This window comes from Limulus polyphemus, unplaced genomic scaffold (assembly GCF_000517525.1).
Source record: "Limulus polyphemus unplaced genomic scaffold, Limulus_polyphemus-2.1.2 Scaffold647, whole genome shotgun sequence".
Taxonomy (NCBI): domain Eukaryota; kingdom Metazoa; phylum Arthropoda; class Merostomata; order Xiphosura; family Limulidae; genus Limulus; species Limulus polyphemus.
Window position 1 is genome coordinate 366,869 of NW_013666257.1, and position 16,459 is coordinate 383,327.

Here is a 16,459-nt window from a genome sequence, read left to right on the forward strand (position 1 = left end):
GTGGATATATGAGAAGAAGGAGAGAACTACAAATATAGTATTTATGATATGCCTATAATGTCAATAGTGTTGAAGAATTTATGTACATACGTTAAATTGTTCTGAATATATATATATATATATATATATAATTTTGAAAACAAGTGAAGTGCGTGCTGTTTATTCATCGTTGGATTTATCGCTACCAAGTCACATACACCTACTGTAGAAGAATCCTAAGCCCAACAACAACATAGTATATATTTATACTATTAAGAAATATATAACTTAAAGCCTTTTTATTTTGACAGTTGGTAAAAAGAAGAATATATAATTCTAAATTCTGACAGTCAGAAATATTGTTTTACATTGGAATATGTAACTTTACTGTTTCCATAAATATTTTATACTTTAATATAATACACTAAGATTTCGCTCGAGGATTTACAGTTAAATAAGTTACATTAACATTACGTTAACTGTTTACAGTTTAATATCAAAAACTAATATTTTGGTGGGTATTATACACGATAATATCGTTCACTAATAATAATTTTATACATCAAACTGATATTTTAATTTTTTATTTCAATGTAATACAGTAATGTTTTGTTATGGAGTCTATGCTTTTATATGGTACTTAAAAATTGCTTGAGAGTTATTACTTTCATTGAACGTAGCTTGTGAATCTGAAGGAGTTAAAATTTCAATCTATAACACTAAGAGTTTTTTATGTTCTGTTGATTACTATATTCTTAGGTCCGGATAACTGGGAACTTAGTTTCCCATCCTGTGGCGGCGCCAACCAGTCTCCCATAAACATTGACACAAGCACAGTTCAAGTGAATCAAGAACTGAGTCCATTTGTTTTTCATAATTTTGATAATCCATTTCTGAGTTCCATTTTATATAATACAGGACACACGGGTAAGTTATTTGTGAAGTTAGTTACAGATCGTTGAGGATTATATGGGGAATAAGTAAAAAACGTACTGGGTAAAGCCATTATTGTGTACTAGCTGCGACCCGCAAAACATTTGCGGTAATTTTCATGCGCTTCACTTGAATTTTTCTTATTGTATCATTTTCACACACGCCATTTAAGCTACGCTTTCTTACAGGCATTATGTGTTAAATCGATAAATCCTGGTATATTTTACGTAGTCAGACAAACAACCTCACGTAGACTTAACTTTATTTCATATTTAATAAAAATACCCGTAAAGTACACAATAAAGTAAAGTAATAGTACTTATAATAGTTTACAGAGTATGAAACAGTTATGAGCGTTCAGTGCATGACACGGTTTTACAAATTTAAACCAAGAAACTCACAAAAACGAAGAATAAAACCCGTACTAAAGAAAAAGTTGTTTATAGCAGTCTATGAAATGGATCTAAGCAAAGTAAAGTAAATGTAAAGTTGTAATGAAGGCAAACTTAGCTGAATATGCAGAAACATCTGAATGCGTGTTCTCAAAGTGATAAGCCCATAGCAATTGTATTTAGTCCAATGTTCGTTATTTTAAGGAAATTACACGCGGGTTAAGGGTTATTTGTGTGAAATACCTTGCAAATAAAAAACTAAAGTTGAAATCAAAGCCAGTCGTCACATGGGGACAACGACATTGTGCCATTGTGTAGCATACTCTTTGCATTAAAAAGTTTGACTAAGCAAAACACAGATAAGATGATTCTGAATTGAAAAGCCAATATGCAATGTGGACTCCTTGAACAAAGGCCTTTCTAACGATATGAGACTTGTAGCGTTTGATAGAGAAATTTGCGAGAAAAGTTCCGGAATGAACACAAGCGTATTTTTTATATAGATTTGCACTCACATTATTTCATATATATATATACATATATATATTTCAAAACTGTTGTTATCAAGAACAGCTCAAGAAAACGGACCTCAGTGTTCAAAATACAATAAATTAAAATAAATTAATGTTATTCTATTATTATGATTCTTAATACATATCTCAATGTATAGGTTAATATCCTCACATTTTAGAACATAGTAATCAGCATAACACATGTAAAGTAACTGTAGTTCTGGTACTTTACATTCTCATCATTGTAGGAGAATTCACTCCCGGTAACTTGACCCCCCCCCCCCCATGCATTTTACTCCTTGTAAATTCACTCCATGTAATAATTTGTTAATGTCAAAAAATATGTTTTAGTATTCCATAACCTAATCTAATCTAACCTAACCTAAGTTCTTACTAGATATAATACACAAAACAAGATGAACTTTTTACGAGGAATAGCTCATAACTTACATCACTTTTATTAATTTTTAATTTACTTTTATTGATCAGTATTATTTAACATTAACAAGTTATTACAGGGAGTGAACTTACAAGCAGTGAAATGTATGGGGAGTGAAAAGATTAGGGGTCAAATTACCGGTCACTGCGTAATACATCCCAAAAATACAATTTTTTTCTCCCTCTTATGACAGTCTGCCAAAAAATTAAAATACATTATTTACTGCTCAATAAATACTTGTTAATAAAGGTGAAAGAGAAGAAAGTAAATTTAAGCTAGTACTTTTCATTAATATAGAATGAAGCTAACCTTGAGCTGAACTGCCATGGCGTCGTGTTTAGGGTGCTCGATTCGAATCTCTTCATTGAAAATGCTCATCCTTTCGGCCGTGAGAGCATTATAACCTGACGGCCAGTTCCACTTTTTCTTGGTAAAGAGTAGCCCAAGAATTGGCCGTGAGTGGTATTGACTAGCTGCCTTCCCTCTTATCTATCAGTTCTAAATTTAGGACGGCTAATGCAAGTAATCTTCGAGTAGCTTTCCGTAAAATTCAACAACAAACAAATAAGCAAATTTCACGTCACAATAATGGGGCTTAGAGGAACGAATGTTGAAGATAAAAACAGTCTCACTGGGAAAAGGTTATTTCCCTTTTACTCCTTTAATGGGTTGGTCGTAGCCAAGTCGTTAGCATGCTTGGGGTGTGACTCCGAGAGTTCGTGGTTCACGACCCGTTGCCGCAAAAACGTTCTTTGCACTTTGAAGTGTAGATGTACTGTAAAAGTTACGGTCAGACAAGAGTAGCCAAAGCGTTGACGGTAGGTGCTGTTCACTAAATGCCTCATCTCTCTAGTCTATGAAGTCAAAATTAGATAGCCATTTTTGTAGCTTTTCGTGAAAATTCTGAAGCAAACAAACAAACTATAACTTTAAAACTCCAGTGGGAACTGTCTGTAAATCTTTACCGACTGAAAATATATTAATCATACTGACAACTTTGATATATTTCAATAACCCATAAATTTATTTCCTAACATTAACGTTATCTCTAAGAGCAAACTTCATGATCTCTAGTATAATACTGATACATTCCCTTATGGATTAAATAAAAAACACTCTTTCATACTTAATAGTATCTTCAAATATAAAATTAAAATTACTTTGTGAAAAAAACGGTGGTGCTGAAGATACACTTTTGATAAAAAAACAACAACAGCAAACATATAAAACTATGTAACATGTAATATAAAAAACACACATTAAAATGATGTTATGCCTTCAGAATTGTTGCACAAAGCAACACAAAAAGCTATCTTCGCTCAGCAGAATTTTCAAGTGGTAGATTAGAGAGAAGGTTTGTTTGTTTGTAGTTAAGCATAAAGCTACACAATGGGCTATCTGTGCTCTGCCCACCACGCGTATCGAAACCCAGTTTATAGCGTTGTAAGTCTGCAGACATACCGCTGTGCCACTTGGGAGAAGGAGCCAGTCAACAGTACCCACCGCAAACTTTTCTTGTCTTACCGATTAGCGGAAATTAACCGTTTGATTGTCACTAATATATTACACCTACCACCCCAAAGCGCAGAGCGCATTTTTTACGGGAACGGGGCGCGAGCCTTGAACCTTCGTAGTTTGTGCACGCTAACCACTGGGCCACGCCCAGTTTTAATTTTAATGAGATTTAAGTTAGCAACTCAGTATGTTTTTAACAAATTTCATTTTAATTGTGAACGAAGTTCATCGGCCGACCACTTATAGAACAGAATATACATTGTAGTGTTTCTTTTCACGATCGTTTTACAGCACAGTTGATCCTAGAAAGATCCGACGCAGTACAAGTAAAGGGTGGAGGATTAGGAGGAACTTTCCAGTTTGATCAGTTGCACTTTCACTGGGACAGCACATCAATGACTCAAGGATCGGAACATACCATAAACGGTCGCCATTATCCTGTGGAGGTGAAATGTTTTTAACTAAAATACAAATCGTTCAAAATGTTAGATTTCTCTGAGAAGTGCACTGGCTTTCTTTCTTTTTTTAGTCAATTTGTATCAAAATTCTAATTTATTAAGTTTAATAATTCTTTGACATTTTACAACCATGTTCAGTTATCGTTGTGGCTTTGTTTAATCTAATTGTAGATAGACGGTTAACTTCTGCGTATGTATTTGGTAGAAGAGATTAAATATTTTTCTCAAAATCCTTGTGGATTTATTCTCAAGAATCATTAGTTGTAACATTATTAGTACGTTTAGAGAATGTCTGAATAACTAAACAATGTATTAACTCTTCTTCCTTTGTCCTATTAAACGTATTCCGGTGGGTCAGCGTTAGATTTACTCTAAAATCCAGGGTTCGATTTTCCGCGATAGCCAGGTTTCAGATAGTCTCTTGTCGTATTTTTTTTTATTAAGAAAACAAGAATGACAACAATATATTTTTAAAAAATTACACAACAAATTTAGTTTTGTATATGCATGCCCCACGGTGGTTCAGCGGTAAGCTTGAATTTATAACGCTAAAAATTATGGTTTAATACCAGAAGTAAGCACAGCGCATATAGCTCATTTGTAGCTTTGCGCTTAGTAACAAAACAAACAAACAAGTCTTGTATATAAAGTCATAAAAACTGTATTTTAAATGACAAAAAAACAAGGGTTATCGTAAAGATTTTACATAAAATTAAAAAATTGTATCGTTTAAGGCCTGGTGGTTAGTGCGTTCAACTCGCAATCTGCAGGTCTCAGATTCGAATCCCTGTCACCGAACATGCTTGCCCTTTCAGTCGTGGAGGTATAATAATGTGACATTCAATCCTACCATTCATTGGTAAATGACCAGCCCAAGAGTTGACGGTGGGTGTGTTGACTAGCTGCCTTCCCTCTATCATTGCTAAATTATGAACGGAATGCGCAGATAACCCTCGAGTAGCTTTGCGCGAACTTCAAAACAGTCCAAACTAATTCAAACCTTTTAAAATTCTTTCAATACAGGGTAACTGTTAGTTATTTAAAATTTTACAAACCAAAATGTTGCATATTTATGTGAGTTGATATTAGATCGACCAGATTCGTTTGTTTAATAAATTGTGTAAATGTGTTTGTGGCATTCGTTAATGTAAATTAATGATCTTTGTCCACTCAGATGCATCTGGTAGCATTTAACGAGAAGTATCCAAATTTTACCGTAGCATCACTTTATGACGATGGAATTGCAGTATTTGCCGTGTTTGTAAAGGTAATTCTTTTCGTGTTACAAATATTTAACATGTTCAGGTATGTTTCTGTGGCACTGATTTGCACAGTAGAACTAATAAGTTGTTGAAAAGACAAAGTTACAGCTATGTGTAATAAGCATACCTCTCCAGGACGGGCTCCAATTAAAATATAAATATAACATAAAAACATATTATTGTTACAAACGATTGGATTAGGTGGATAACCTTGGTAATTTCACTCCTCACAAATGTGTGTATCAGAAATAATATATCTTTCAGGTTGTCAAGTGTTTGTATGAATTATAATCAAAACCTTTTAAACATACTGTATATTAAGCCATAAGCGAAAAGAAACAGTGCTTTGATAGATATGGTTACAATCAGCAGTTTTATTAAATACCTTGTAAGATATTTTGTTGTTTTTTTGTGCGCTACCTTACAAAATAAGTTCCTCTGGTGGGTCAGCAGTAACGTCTTCTGAAGGTTTACAGTACCAAAACAGGGTTTCGATTCCACCTATTGGACGGAGCGTAGTTAGTTCCTTTAGTAGCTTTGTGCTAAAAACAAATTATTTTTGCTACTATCCTCTTTCCTATTCTTCAACTAATGCCTACTTTTGACAAACATTCTAAAATAATTTCCTACGTAGCATTAATTCTAATAGCACTCAGGTAATATGAGGTGAACGTAATTCGGTGGGATGGCGTACAGACAGACAATGTTGAATTAAAAACGTGTATGAATCCTTCGTTTTAACTTGACTTTATATACCATTGATTTATTTTGTGACGTCCCCGTCAACCATGTTTAGATGATTTTCAGCAAGTAAACCAAAAACAAAGGATCCGGGGCTGAGAAACTCAAGAGAAGGAAGTGAAGTGAGATAAGTGAATGTGTTGGAAGTAAGATGTAGACATCAAGTCCAAATTACTTCGTGGTGTAAACACTTTCTCTAACTTTCCTTCAAGACTCATTGTATTTACACCAACACTACACTTCACGTGAGTTAATATAGTCAACACTTCGACATAGATCCACGTCAGCTCTGAAAGAGAAGAAACTTCCTTCCAACAGAAAAATAAACAGTTGTGTGCCTAATTATTTTAGTAAGTTACTCTGTCATACGTTAGTCACTTTAAAACAAATTGGACATGCTGTTGCGTCATTATTTAAAGATATATTTTCTACTTTGCGATTACATTGGCATACTAATTTGTTTGTACGAAACAATTCCTCCATCAGAGAGTAGAGAGAGTTGGAAGAAAACCAAGAATCTTGTGATGAACATGGAAACTTGTGACCAACAGAAGCATCAGATGGAAACTAGTCTGAGTTTTTTCAATGATTATTAGGAAACTTGTGACCAACAGAAGCATCAGATGGAAACTAGTCTGAGTTTTTTTTTCAGTGATTATTAACATTTTTCATTGATAAAAATAATATTAATTGAGAGAACTTAGAAATAGATTCAATACTGGCACGTTTTGTTGTTTAGGCAAAATTCGACAAGTATTTATATTCTATTTCTTCTCAATAAATACAACTACAGTTTTGAAAAAAACACGAAACATAATATAATAAAAGCAACTGTTTAGAAAGATCCGATAAGCGAAGTGTTTTAGAAATTAGACACGTGTTCATCAGAGATGGAACGTTGATGAGTTTTCTCTTATTTCAATTTTTTTTCTGAAAATATGTCGTTTTCTTTATGGCACAGTTGCCTGACTCCAGAAATTACCTTACCAGCTTGCAGCCAATCGTAGAAAACTTTGAAAAGATTAGCATCCCTGGAAGTGCTGTGAAGCTCACCTCGCCCATATATTTTGAAGACTTACTGCCAGCAGACATTACACGTTACTTTCGGTATCAGGGGTCATTGACCACACCGCCGTGCAGCGAAGTTGTTACCTGGACTGTTTTTGAAGAAACTGTACCAGTCAATGCAAATGAGGTATGTGAAAAGCTAAAAATGGATTCCCTAAATTCCAAGATTGTAATAGAGATTGCAGAGTTTGAAATGCTATATATATTGAACAATGTTATCTGTCTAGTTTTAAATTGTAAAAATATTTTTATTTATATTATATTTTTGTCTTTTTATAAGCAGTAGATTAGTTTCGCGAGAAAGATTTGGTGTTACAATGTCCTGCTCTTGTCAAGTATATATGTAGGCCAGGCTTTCTTAAGTGTCCATTTTTCAACTGGAAAATTTTGAAAAAAAAACAAACTTCTTCTATAAATATGATTTATACAGTTCTTGAAAATATAACTACTGAAAAACCTTGTGCCAAAAAGCTAACACTCGGGCTACGTTCTTCATTTTTCCACCTGATAAAGATTACTACTGTTTTCCACACGTGTTCTCCTTTACCACATTATATTGTACCTAAAATAAAAAGCAAAAAGCAAACAAATTGAAAGAGGGTTTTTCCCTTCAGCTGCCTTTTTTCTGTGATAATATTTCAGCTGCCGACTTTGTTTACCATCCATTTTAAAAATACAAATATGAAACCCATCACCGAAGTACATACCACCTCTGTATATTAGCAAAGACAGGTGTAGAAATTAATGTGATCTCCTTTACATATCTACCGTAAATCCAGCTATAGCAGGATAATAAGAATAGTTATAGTGTATTCTGCTTCTACAGATCATAAACGTAAGCTTTTATTATTATATGGCATTATACTAAGAAGTGCAAAGCATAAACAAGGAGTTGAATTAAAATGGTGATTTCCTTTACACATTCTGTGAACTCCTTTACATGCATCTTACAAGGTCTCCAATTAACTGTTTTTTATAAATAGACCCCTAATTATCACTCACAGATTTAGCTTTGTAATTCATCAGTTACTTAAACCTAAAACTACCACCACTCACACCATTTGAATGTTAGTTAAACAGTTAAAGTGATAGACACCTGTTATGTAATCCCACTTTCAATGACTTTTCTTGCTGGAAAATAAGTTGATTTGTCATTAATACATTTCAAATCCATTCTACCCTAATCATCTGCACATGGTGGAAACTGAATAGGCGAGAAAAGTATCATGCACTCTATATATTTCCCTCTGAAGCAAAACTGACGTAAAGGAGTTCACGCAATTTCATGTTCAGTGATTTTTATTGAAGAATGCAATTTAAACTTACCCTTTTAGCTACTAATAACAACAAATGTCTTGACTAACGATATAACAAATTGACATAATTTGAGTATCAAACAGTACACTAGATATATGCGTAATTGAGATCACGTGCTCAAAAACTAATTTTATTACAAGCTCCAAATGGACATACCCAAAATATCTATTGATACCCTGTGTTTGGGGTATGATCAAATTAAATTATATACTTCCCGGATTGATTTTAGACTAATCTTTCTATTTACTCAAACTTTTGTAATTATTGTCTTGAAAATGAATAACCGTAAAGGAAAACACATGATTTCGGCGACATGTTATTTTGGATATTTTTATATGTGACAAAATAACAGAACAGTCAGCTAATAACAAATTTTCAAAACATAAATGTTTACTTATTAATCACAATAAAGGCTTGAGTCATACAATTTTTGAGTTTGTGTTATTGCTTTGAAATTAAATTTTTCTGCTGACGACATGCTACATGTAACACCTCACAATTAGTTATTTCCTTAGTTTGCTGGAAAAACTTAAACAAACTCAACATATTATATATGTTCGGAAAATTCTGCCCATCGTCTATCATTTAGAAATTATTATAAGTTTGTGTAAAGTACGTAGTCCGAGAAATTTGCCCCAGAACACTGGCGACATGAAATTGGACACTTAAGAAAGCCTGGCCTATATGTGCATTAAGTATTAACATATTAGTGCTAGAAACTTAGTTTGACTGACTTAGAGAATCGAGATTTTAGTTATCTATATATAAAACTCAAAACCTCTCAGTTTGCTTGTTTGTTCGCCGCGTTCACTTTGCAGATCACACTTCTCTTACGTGAAGGTGCGCAAAACGACAATTTTTTGTTGATATACGCGTCTATCGTTTGCTACCGTAAACATATACATTACATGAATAAATTCTACGCAGACTTGACATTTTTTTTAGTAAGTTTGAGTTAACATTTAATTTAGAATATAGCATTATAGGCCTATTTAGTCATAGATCATGAACTATATATCTACTAATACATCATATATTTAACCTTATACATACAAAAGAAATGTATGCAGAATTAAAATGTCCATGAAAAAGCAAACAGTATCCCTAACCTATAAAATAAAATTATGCCGTCTGCCGTAAAATAGAATAGATGAAAAGAGTAAGGCTTAAATTAAAATACTCATTGTGTACAATGAGATTAAAGTCAAGTCAGCATAACTGGTAGAGTGCTTGCATGAAGTGGAAGATGAGTAGAACCTAGAAATTGTATTTCTTTTTATTAGCATCACACTAGCTAGGCCTATTTAGTTATAATTATTAATTATACATCTATATACTAATACATCACATATTTAACCTCACACTCAAAAGAAATGTATGCAGAATTAGAATGTTCTGTGCGAAAAAGCAAACAGTAGGCATAGCCTATAAAATACAATAATGCTATTTACCATAAAATAGACTATTTGAAAAGAGTAAGGCTTACACTATAATACTTATTGTGTAAAATGAGATTAAAGTCAAGTCAGCGAATGTATTTTAATCAACTTTTTTTTTCTCCTGGTGGTTCAATACCTGGAAATGGATTTTTTCCGCCTTTTGATAAATTATAAAGTGCAGTATTACATTTTTTGTAGTATATTTTATATATAAAAGTGAATAAGGTATCACATTCATAAAAATATATTAAATTTACATTAAAGCAAATTGAACACAATGGTACATACATATTTATATTTTAAATTTTAATATTTGAGGAGGGATTTGGGGGAGGGGGGGATAGAGCTAGGCTTATCCTATTCGCCAGTACGGGTACACATACGTGTATAAGATAACCTAAATGTTCTCCATAAGGGCCTATTTATCCTTGCCAGTGAAGGAAAACAAAAGGAAGCTCTGATTTAAAACTGATTCATAGTGTATTTTCAAAAATTAAACCCAAATTGTTGTTGTTGTTTTTTTTTTTTCATAAATTTACAAAATATTTTTTACCTATCGAAATATGGAACGGGGAAACGAGAGAGTAGTTTGTTTGTTTTTCGAAAACCCGGGTAACGCTGCTAGTATCTTATATTTATCATTCAACGTAAATTAACTTTATATCCTCTGTTCTACTTTCTTTGAGGTTGTTGTTTATATATATTTAACGTAAATATCATTTAATTATTAGACATATTTGATAAAAAGTTATTATAACACTCATAAGTAACTTAGAGTACTTAGAGTTTTTATTGTGAATAAAATATATTTATATTTCAGGTAGTGATAAATTTCAAAAAGAAGTCTTTCTGCTCTCTGAACTCAAATAAAACATTTTAAGATATGAATGAAATATTGGAAATAATTCCCTTAACTCAAATAAGACACTTTTAACCCACTAATTACTAGTTTAGATAGTTCAATCTATATATGTTCTTTGATTTCAAGTAAAGCATTTTAACCACTGAATAATTATTATTACTTTTAATTACATCATCATACATTACAAGGCTTTGATATTTATTTAACTTATATTTGGAACTCCTATTATCTTCTTCTATTTTATCATTATACAACATATAATACTGACGAGTTGAATTTGTTTTTATTTTTATTTAGCTTCTGACATTTCGAATGCTCGTAGACGTTAATGGTAATCCCCTACAACACTGCCATCGACCAGTACAGCCCTTGAACGATCGGCTGATCGTGATACCGCCCTATGATTTTTCTCAACAAAAGAACAATTTCTAAAATGAAGTGGGAGTTTAGGATACGTTTTAAAATAGAATACCTCGAACAATATTGCCGCTTTTTGGATTTTAAAAAAACTGAATAATATTTTCAGATTTAAAGTTTACTTAGAAGAACTTCTTACAAATTCATTTTGTTAATAAAGATAAGAATTACAATGAAAATAAACGTATGTACCAAATTATTTATATTTGAGCTTTGTATGAAATTTCCAATAATTCTTTTATATTTTTTGCCAAAAGAATTGTAACCCAATATCTAAATGTATAGCTTTTAAATAAAGATATATATATATATATATATGTTACTTTCAGTTTGGATGTCATAAACTTTTCTCAGAATGTGATTGTTACGTACTGAGAATTTGAAATAATACACAGCCGCGTTAAATAATTTAACTTTTAATAGTTGAAACGTACCCTGGATTTAATGTTTAGAAATATGCCGGTATTTTATTTAATTTACGCAATTTGCCGACAAGATTGATTCACACCATTTTTGTTTTGAAACAAATACGTTTTACTATATATATATGTATATACAATAGTATAATTTATAATAGCAATTATTATGATTAATTATTACAAACCAAGTTTCATAACCAGAAATTTCATTAACTTACAAATAGCTTAAATTCGTCTTCCTAGTTCATAATCTTCTTGATATCCAGCGAGTTGTAACGTACATATAATAGGCGGGAAATTAGCTAGATTTGTCAGGCACTGAATTGTTGGACCATTGAAGTAAGATAATATTTTCATAAAATCACTGATGTCCGATGAGAAATTAGTAATATTCTTGGAGAGATATAAACGTTTGGTGGGAATTCACTGACGTTCGAAATTTATAACTGTTCCTGACCAAATGTCGTATATTTTCCGGTTGATAAGGGTTAACGAAATCATAGTTTATAGCTTACACGGTTATAACAATTTCATAGTAGACTTGTCTCTTCTCTGTTGTCTGCTGTTTTTTGGCAGGATGCCTTGATGTTTTTATAGGTGAGACACATTTTCTAGAACCTGCTAATAATACTGGATACGGAAATGGATATATTGTTGATTCTTATATTCACGACTGTTCTATAATCTTGGAGAATTAGCGGGAGCTTCGCCATACGTAATTAACACGGTAAGCTAAACACGCCCTCAAATATAAACTTATTCGAAACAAACGTTGACATTAAAATAAATATATCACAAATTCGTTATACGCAACAAATAGAAGTGATTAAGGAAAACAATGGCGGTATCACCTATTTTCTTAGTTAAATAAACATAGACTCCAGAAGTTGCAAAATTGATTAATTGCGGTATTGATAGTATTTCTGTTTGGATTTTATGTTCTATATATTATTATTAAAGACTCTGTAACCAACAAAGTCATGGACCTACAAGAAGCTTGTTATACAAACATATTAGGGAAAATGTGTTTAAAAGATGATGTAGTGGATACCACCCATAATTCTAGTGTGATATAAATCTTCCTACAAAGGTACTAAGTGCTAGTTTATATTGTTTGTTTGTAAAAATACATTTTTCCAGTTTTATGAAGTTGATAAATATGTGATGTTCTGTGTCAACATTCTGTTACGACAGAGGAAGTCACGTGACGCTGGTAACACGTCACGAGTTTCTAGAAGGATCGTGACTTTTTCTGGCAACTCTAGTCTTTTCTAGGCGCCTTCTATTTTAGTATATAAGCCCGGCAACTAAAGCGGAGATAATAATCACCCCCATGCCTTCATCTCACAACACCATGAAGACAACCACCGCCAACCAGAACTCTACCACCCACCCCAGAACATCCGATCAAGCTACCCAAACTTCACCTACTCTCAAAACACGTGAGATGTCCACTCAAACCACCACTACAAGGAGAAAAAAAGGCACTCAGACACAGCCACCACTTACCAATGACGCCTTTACCACGAGCCCGGAGCCGGAAACTAAGCCTATTCACTGCCACGATAAACTCCAGGAGACTACACAACGACTTCAAGAACTAATCACCCCTAGCACCGGCCTTCATCTTGCCTTCATACTTGCTACTTACTTCTTCTCATTAATAGAGCACTGGTAACAGATTAGACTGTTACCAGTGAAAGTGGGTTTTCTCGGGGTACGCCCGTTTCCCCCACATTAAATTCTCGGCATAGGATTTCTAAATCCCCGCCGCCCTGAAGGACCATCTGTCCGATATCGGCCGTTTTTTGTTTTCGTTTAGCCTTAGATTACTCTGCTTCACTTTTTTAATTTTTAATATTGTAATATCCAAATTTACCCCCTTCTTTTGTTTAATTAATTATCCTTAGCCCATTTGGCTCAGTACTCCGCTGACCACTAAACGAAATGTAACCTTTTACCACGAGCGGGGTGAAGGAGGATTGCTTAATCTTCGAGCACCCCAGAATAATAATTATTTCCTCCAGAAATAATTATTTTTAAATCTAAATAACTGCCAGGACAAGACGGAGATAATAATTGCTGATAGATAGAGACAGATAATTGAGTCAAGTGAGCGGTAGTGACGGTAATATAAAGTGTGTGTTTTGTTATCGAGATTGCAAACGTATTGACTGTGGAAATTCTGTGTATTATAAAGCTGTATCGAGAAATAATAAACTAGTTTTAGTTAAAAAAGGACTTGTATCGCTGAAGTTTCTCGGAAAGAATTTCTACGGGAAATTAACAAACGAACAGAGACGTAACAATTCTAATAATTAAACCTTAGTTTTTAAATTTGTATTCTTCACAAACTAAAATGAACAAATACCTTGAACTCTATAAATATTTTATTTTGCTATAACATACTCGCTAATAGCTTATTTTGTTATGAACAAACTGAAAACTACTGGAAAATATCCCCTAGTGGTATTTTAAGGTGAACTGATTTTCCTACAAGTATCAGATAGTTAGGCCCCCTAATAACAACAGATTCAATCAGGAAACAAAGAGTGTAATCTGTGTTTGATAATTGGACTGAGTTTTAAGTTGTGTGAGAAATAAACAGATTGGACACGTTTGATGGACAGTGAAAACAATCTTTATTCACATACACAGAAAGTGTGCACACCTACGTAGGAAAATGGACTGTCATCTCTACCGAATCAGTGAATATCTTGTCAGCTTTCTGTTCCTCACTTTCTTTGTCCAGTTGACGGCATCACCTTGTGACCTATGCTATTTTACAGCATTGGTTAACTGTAATTTTAAGGTAATGTCAATTCGGTCAGCAAATCCTAATCACTAATCCTTTCACTTTGGAAGCTATATGCTACTGCAATGTCTTTTTGAGCAGAATAGGAATTATCATTCATAGCAAATCATGTCTATTCTGCCTAAGAGGATATTGCAGTAACATACAGGAACTACAGCAAGACAATCTCAATGACCTTCTGGACCACGTGTTTGTGCTAAAACTGCATACAAACCACAAAAAAAGGTAAAGATTCCTATTTAACCAATGTATGTGGAAAGCATATGGTATGACTACATACCACACTCCCCATAGGATTAAGTGTTCTTACAATGTTCATAAGATAAGGGCTGAAAACTCATTATCAAAGTATTTTTAACATGCTGCAAGTCCGTTTATTATGACATACAAATGTTGTATATTCAGGTGAACTGAATATATGTACTTAATATCGGATAGATCCGCTAAATAACATGAGATTTATTCAATATATTATTCACAAAATCTAACTAAAATTCTTACTTAACTGGGTTGATGGAAAATGAAATAACTAGACTGGATACAAATAATTCACGAATAAACAATATTCTTAATGCATTAAACACAAACACAGTGTGGGAATTTACATAGCATTTACTTTGGACGAGATTACTCCAAGTAGCTTTTCTCAGGTTTACTTGGTCAAGACCAAGTTCTAAAAATAACTGACCAGTTGACGGAGAAGTTTCAGATTAAGCAAACCATGTATTTACCAAAAGCGACATACGATATCAAGTGACAAGTCATTCTTATTACACATAGGTGGTGCCGTAACATTCAGATATCTCCCCTAAACACATTAATCAATATTCTCGATGGACAGTAACACGTTTTAACTACTTTTAGAATAACAATGAAACAAAAGTAACTTAAAACAAGACCAACTTAACCTTTTTCCTGACCAAGTGTTGTGTGAAATGTGCACATATTCAGAACAAATAATAAATTCAGAATAAATATCTACTATTACATTGTTTATTTGTGTGTAGTTAAGCACAAAGCTACACAATGGATTATCTATTCTCTGCCCACCATGGGTATCGAAACCCGGTTTATAACGTTGTAAGTACTCAGACATACTGTTATGCCACTGTAGGGCTCTACTATAACAAAATACTTAAACACGTGGCATATTCATATACCCCAAAAATAGAATATCTTATTGATCATCTATAAATAAATATTTATTATTAGAAGATTTCATTTTCTTTCTGTATACGATGACTTAAAATCAAATTAAAAATTGAGCGATAAACAAAAATAGTTAATTTCATTTAACCGAACAAAAAGATGGGAATAAATTTCTTTCATTTTCTAATTCGTGGTATACGTATTTTCTTTCTTATAAAAATGAACATTTGTTACAAATATTAGTGAAATCTTCGCTGTTATGGATTCTGGTCTGATGTGGATAAGTGGTAAGCATGCCGACGACATCTCGGGAAATCCAAGGTTAAAACCACGATATGTTGCTAATCACGATCCGTGCTTTCAGTTGTTGGGAAGTTATGAATGACACTCAACTCTGTTATTCAGTTTTAAATGTCTGCACATTCACACACAGTAAGTTACTGTCAAATATTAAATCCGAAAAAAATTATTTTCTATGAATTCATAACATCGTGGAATTTAGTTTATTCCTTTTTTTCCTGAACTTGAAATATAATTTCTATTCAACAAACTCAACAATAAACAAAGAAAACATGATCTGTAAAGTGTACGTTTGTATTACTTTGAAATGATACAAAGTATAATAATTTCAATCATTTTCATTAAGAAGTTTTTTGTTGGTTGTTAAGTGCATAACTCCACAATAGGCTATCTGTACCGTGCCCATTAGGGGTATCGAAATTATTTTTTATTTTTAGTATTA

General features: G+C 32.9%; 1 protein-coding gene across 1 annotated transcript in view; it reads left to right on the forward strand.

Annotated features, from left to right (window-relative positions):
• Positions 1-11,449, forward strand: part of LOC106459676 (putative carbonic anhydrase 3) — a 15,720-nt gene extending 4,271 nt beyond the window's left edge. Inside the window, exons 3-7 of the mRNA XM_022386211.1 lie at positions 739-906; positions 4,062-4,216; positions 5,403-5,495; positions 7,193-7,426; positions 11,215-11,449. Coding sequence (XP_022241919.1) covers positions 739-906; positions 4,062-4,216; positions 5,403-5,495; positions 7,193-7,426; positions 11,215-11,349 — 785 coding nt within the window. The 3' untranslated portion in view covers positions 11,350-11,449. The remainder of the gene's footprint in view (positions 1-738; positions 907-4,061; positions 4,217-5,402; positions 5,496-7,192; positions 7,427-11,214) is intronic.
• The last annotated feature ends 5,010 nt before the right edge of the window (positions 11,450-16,459 follow it).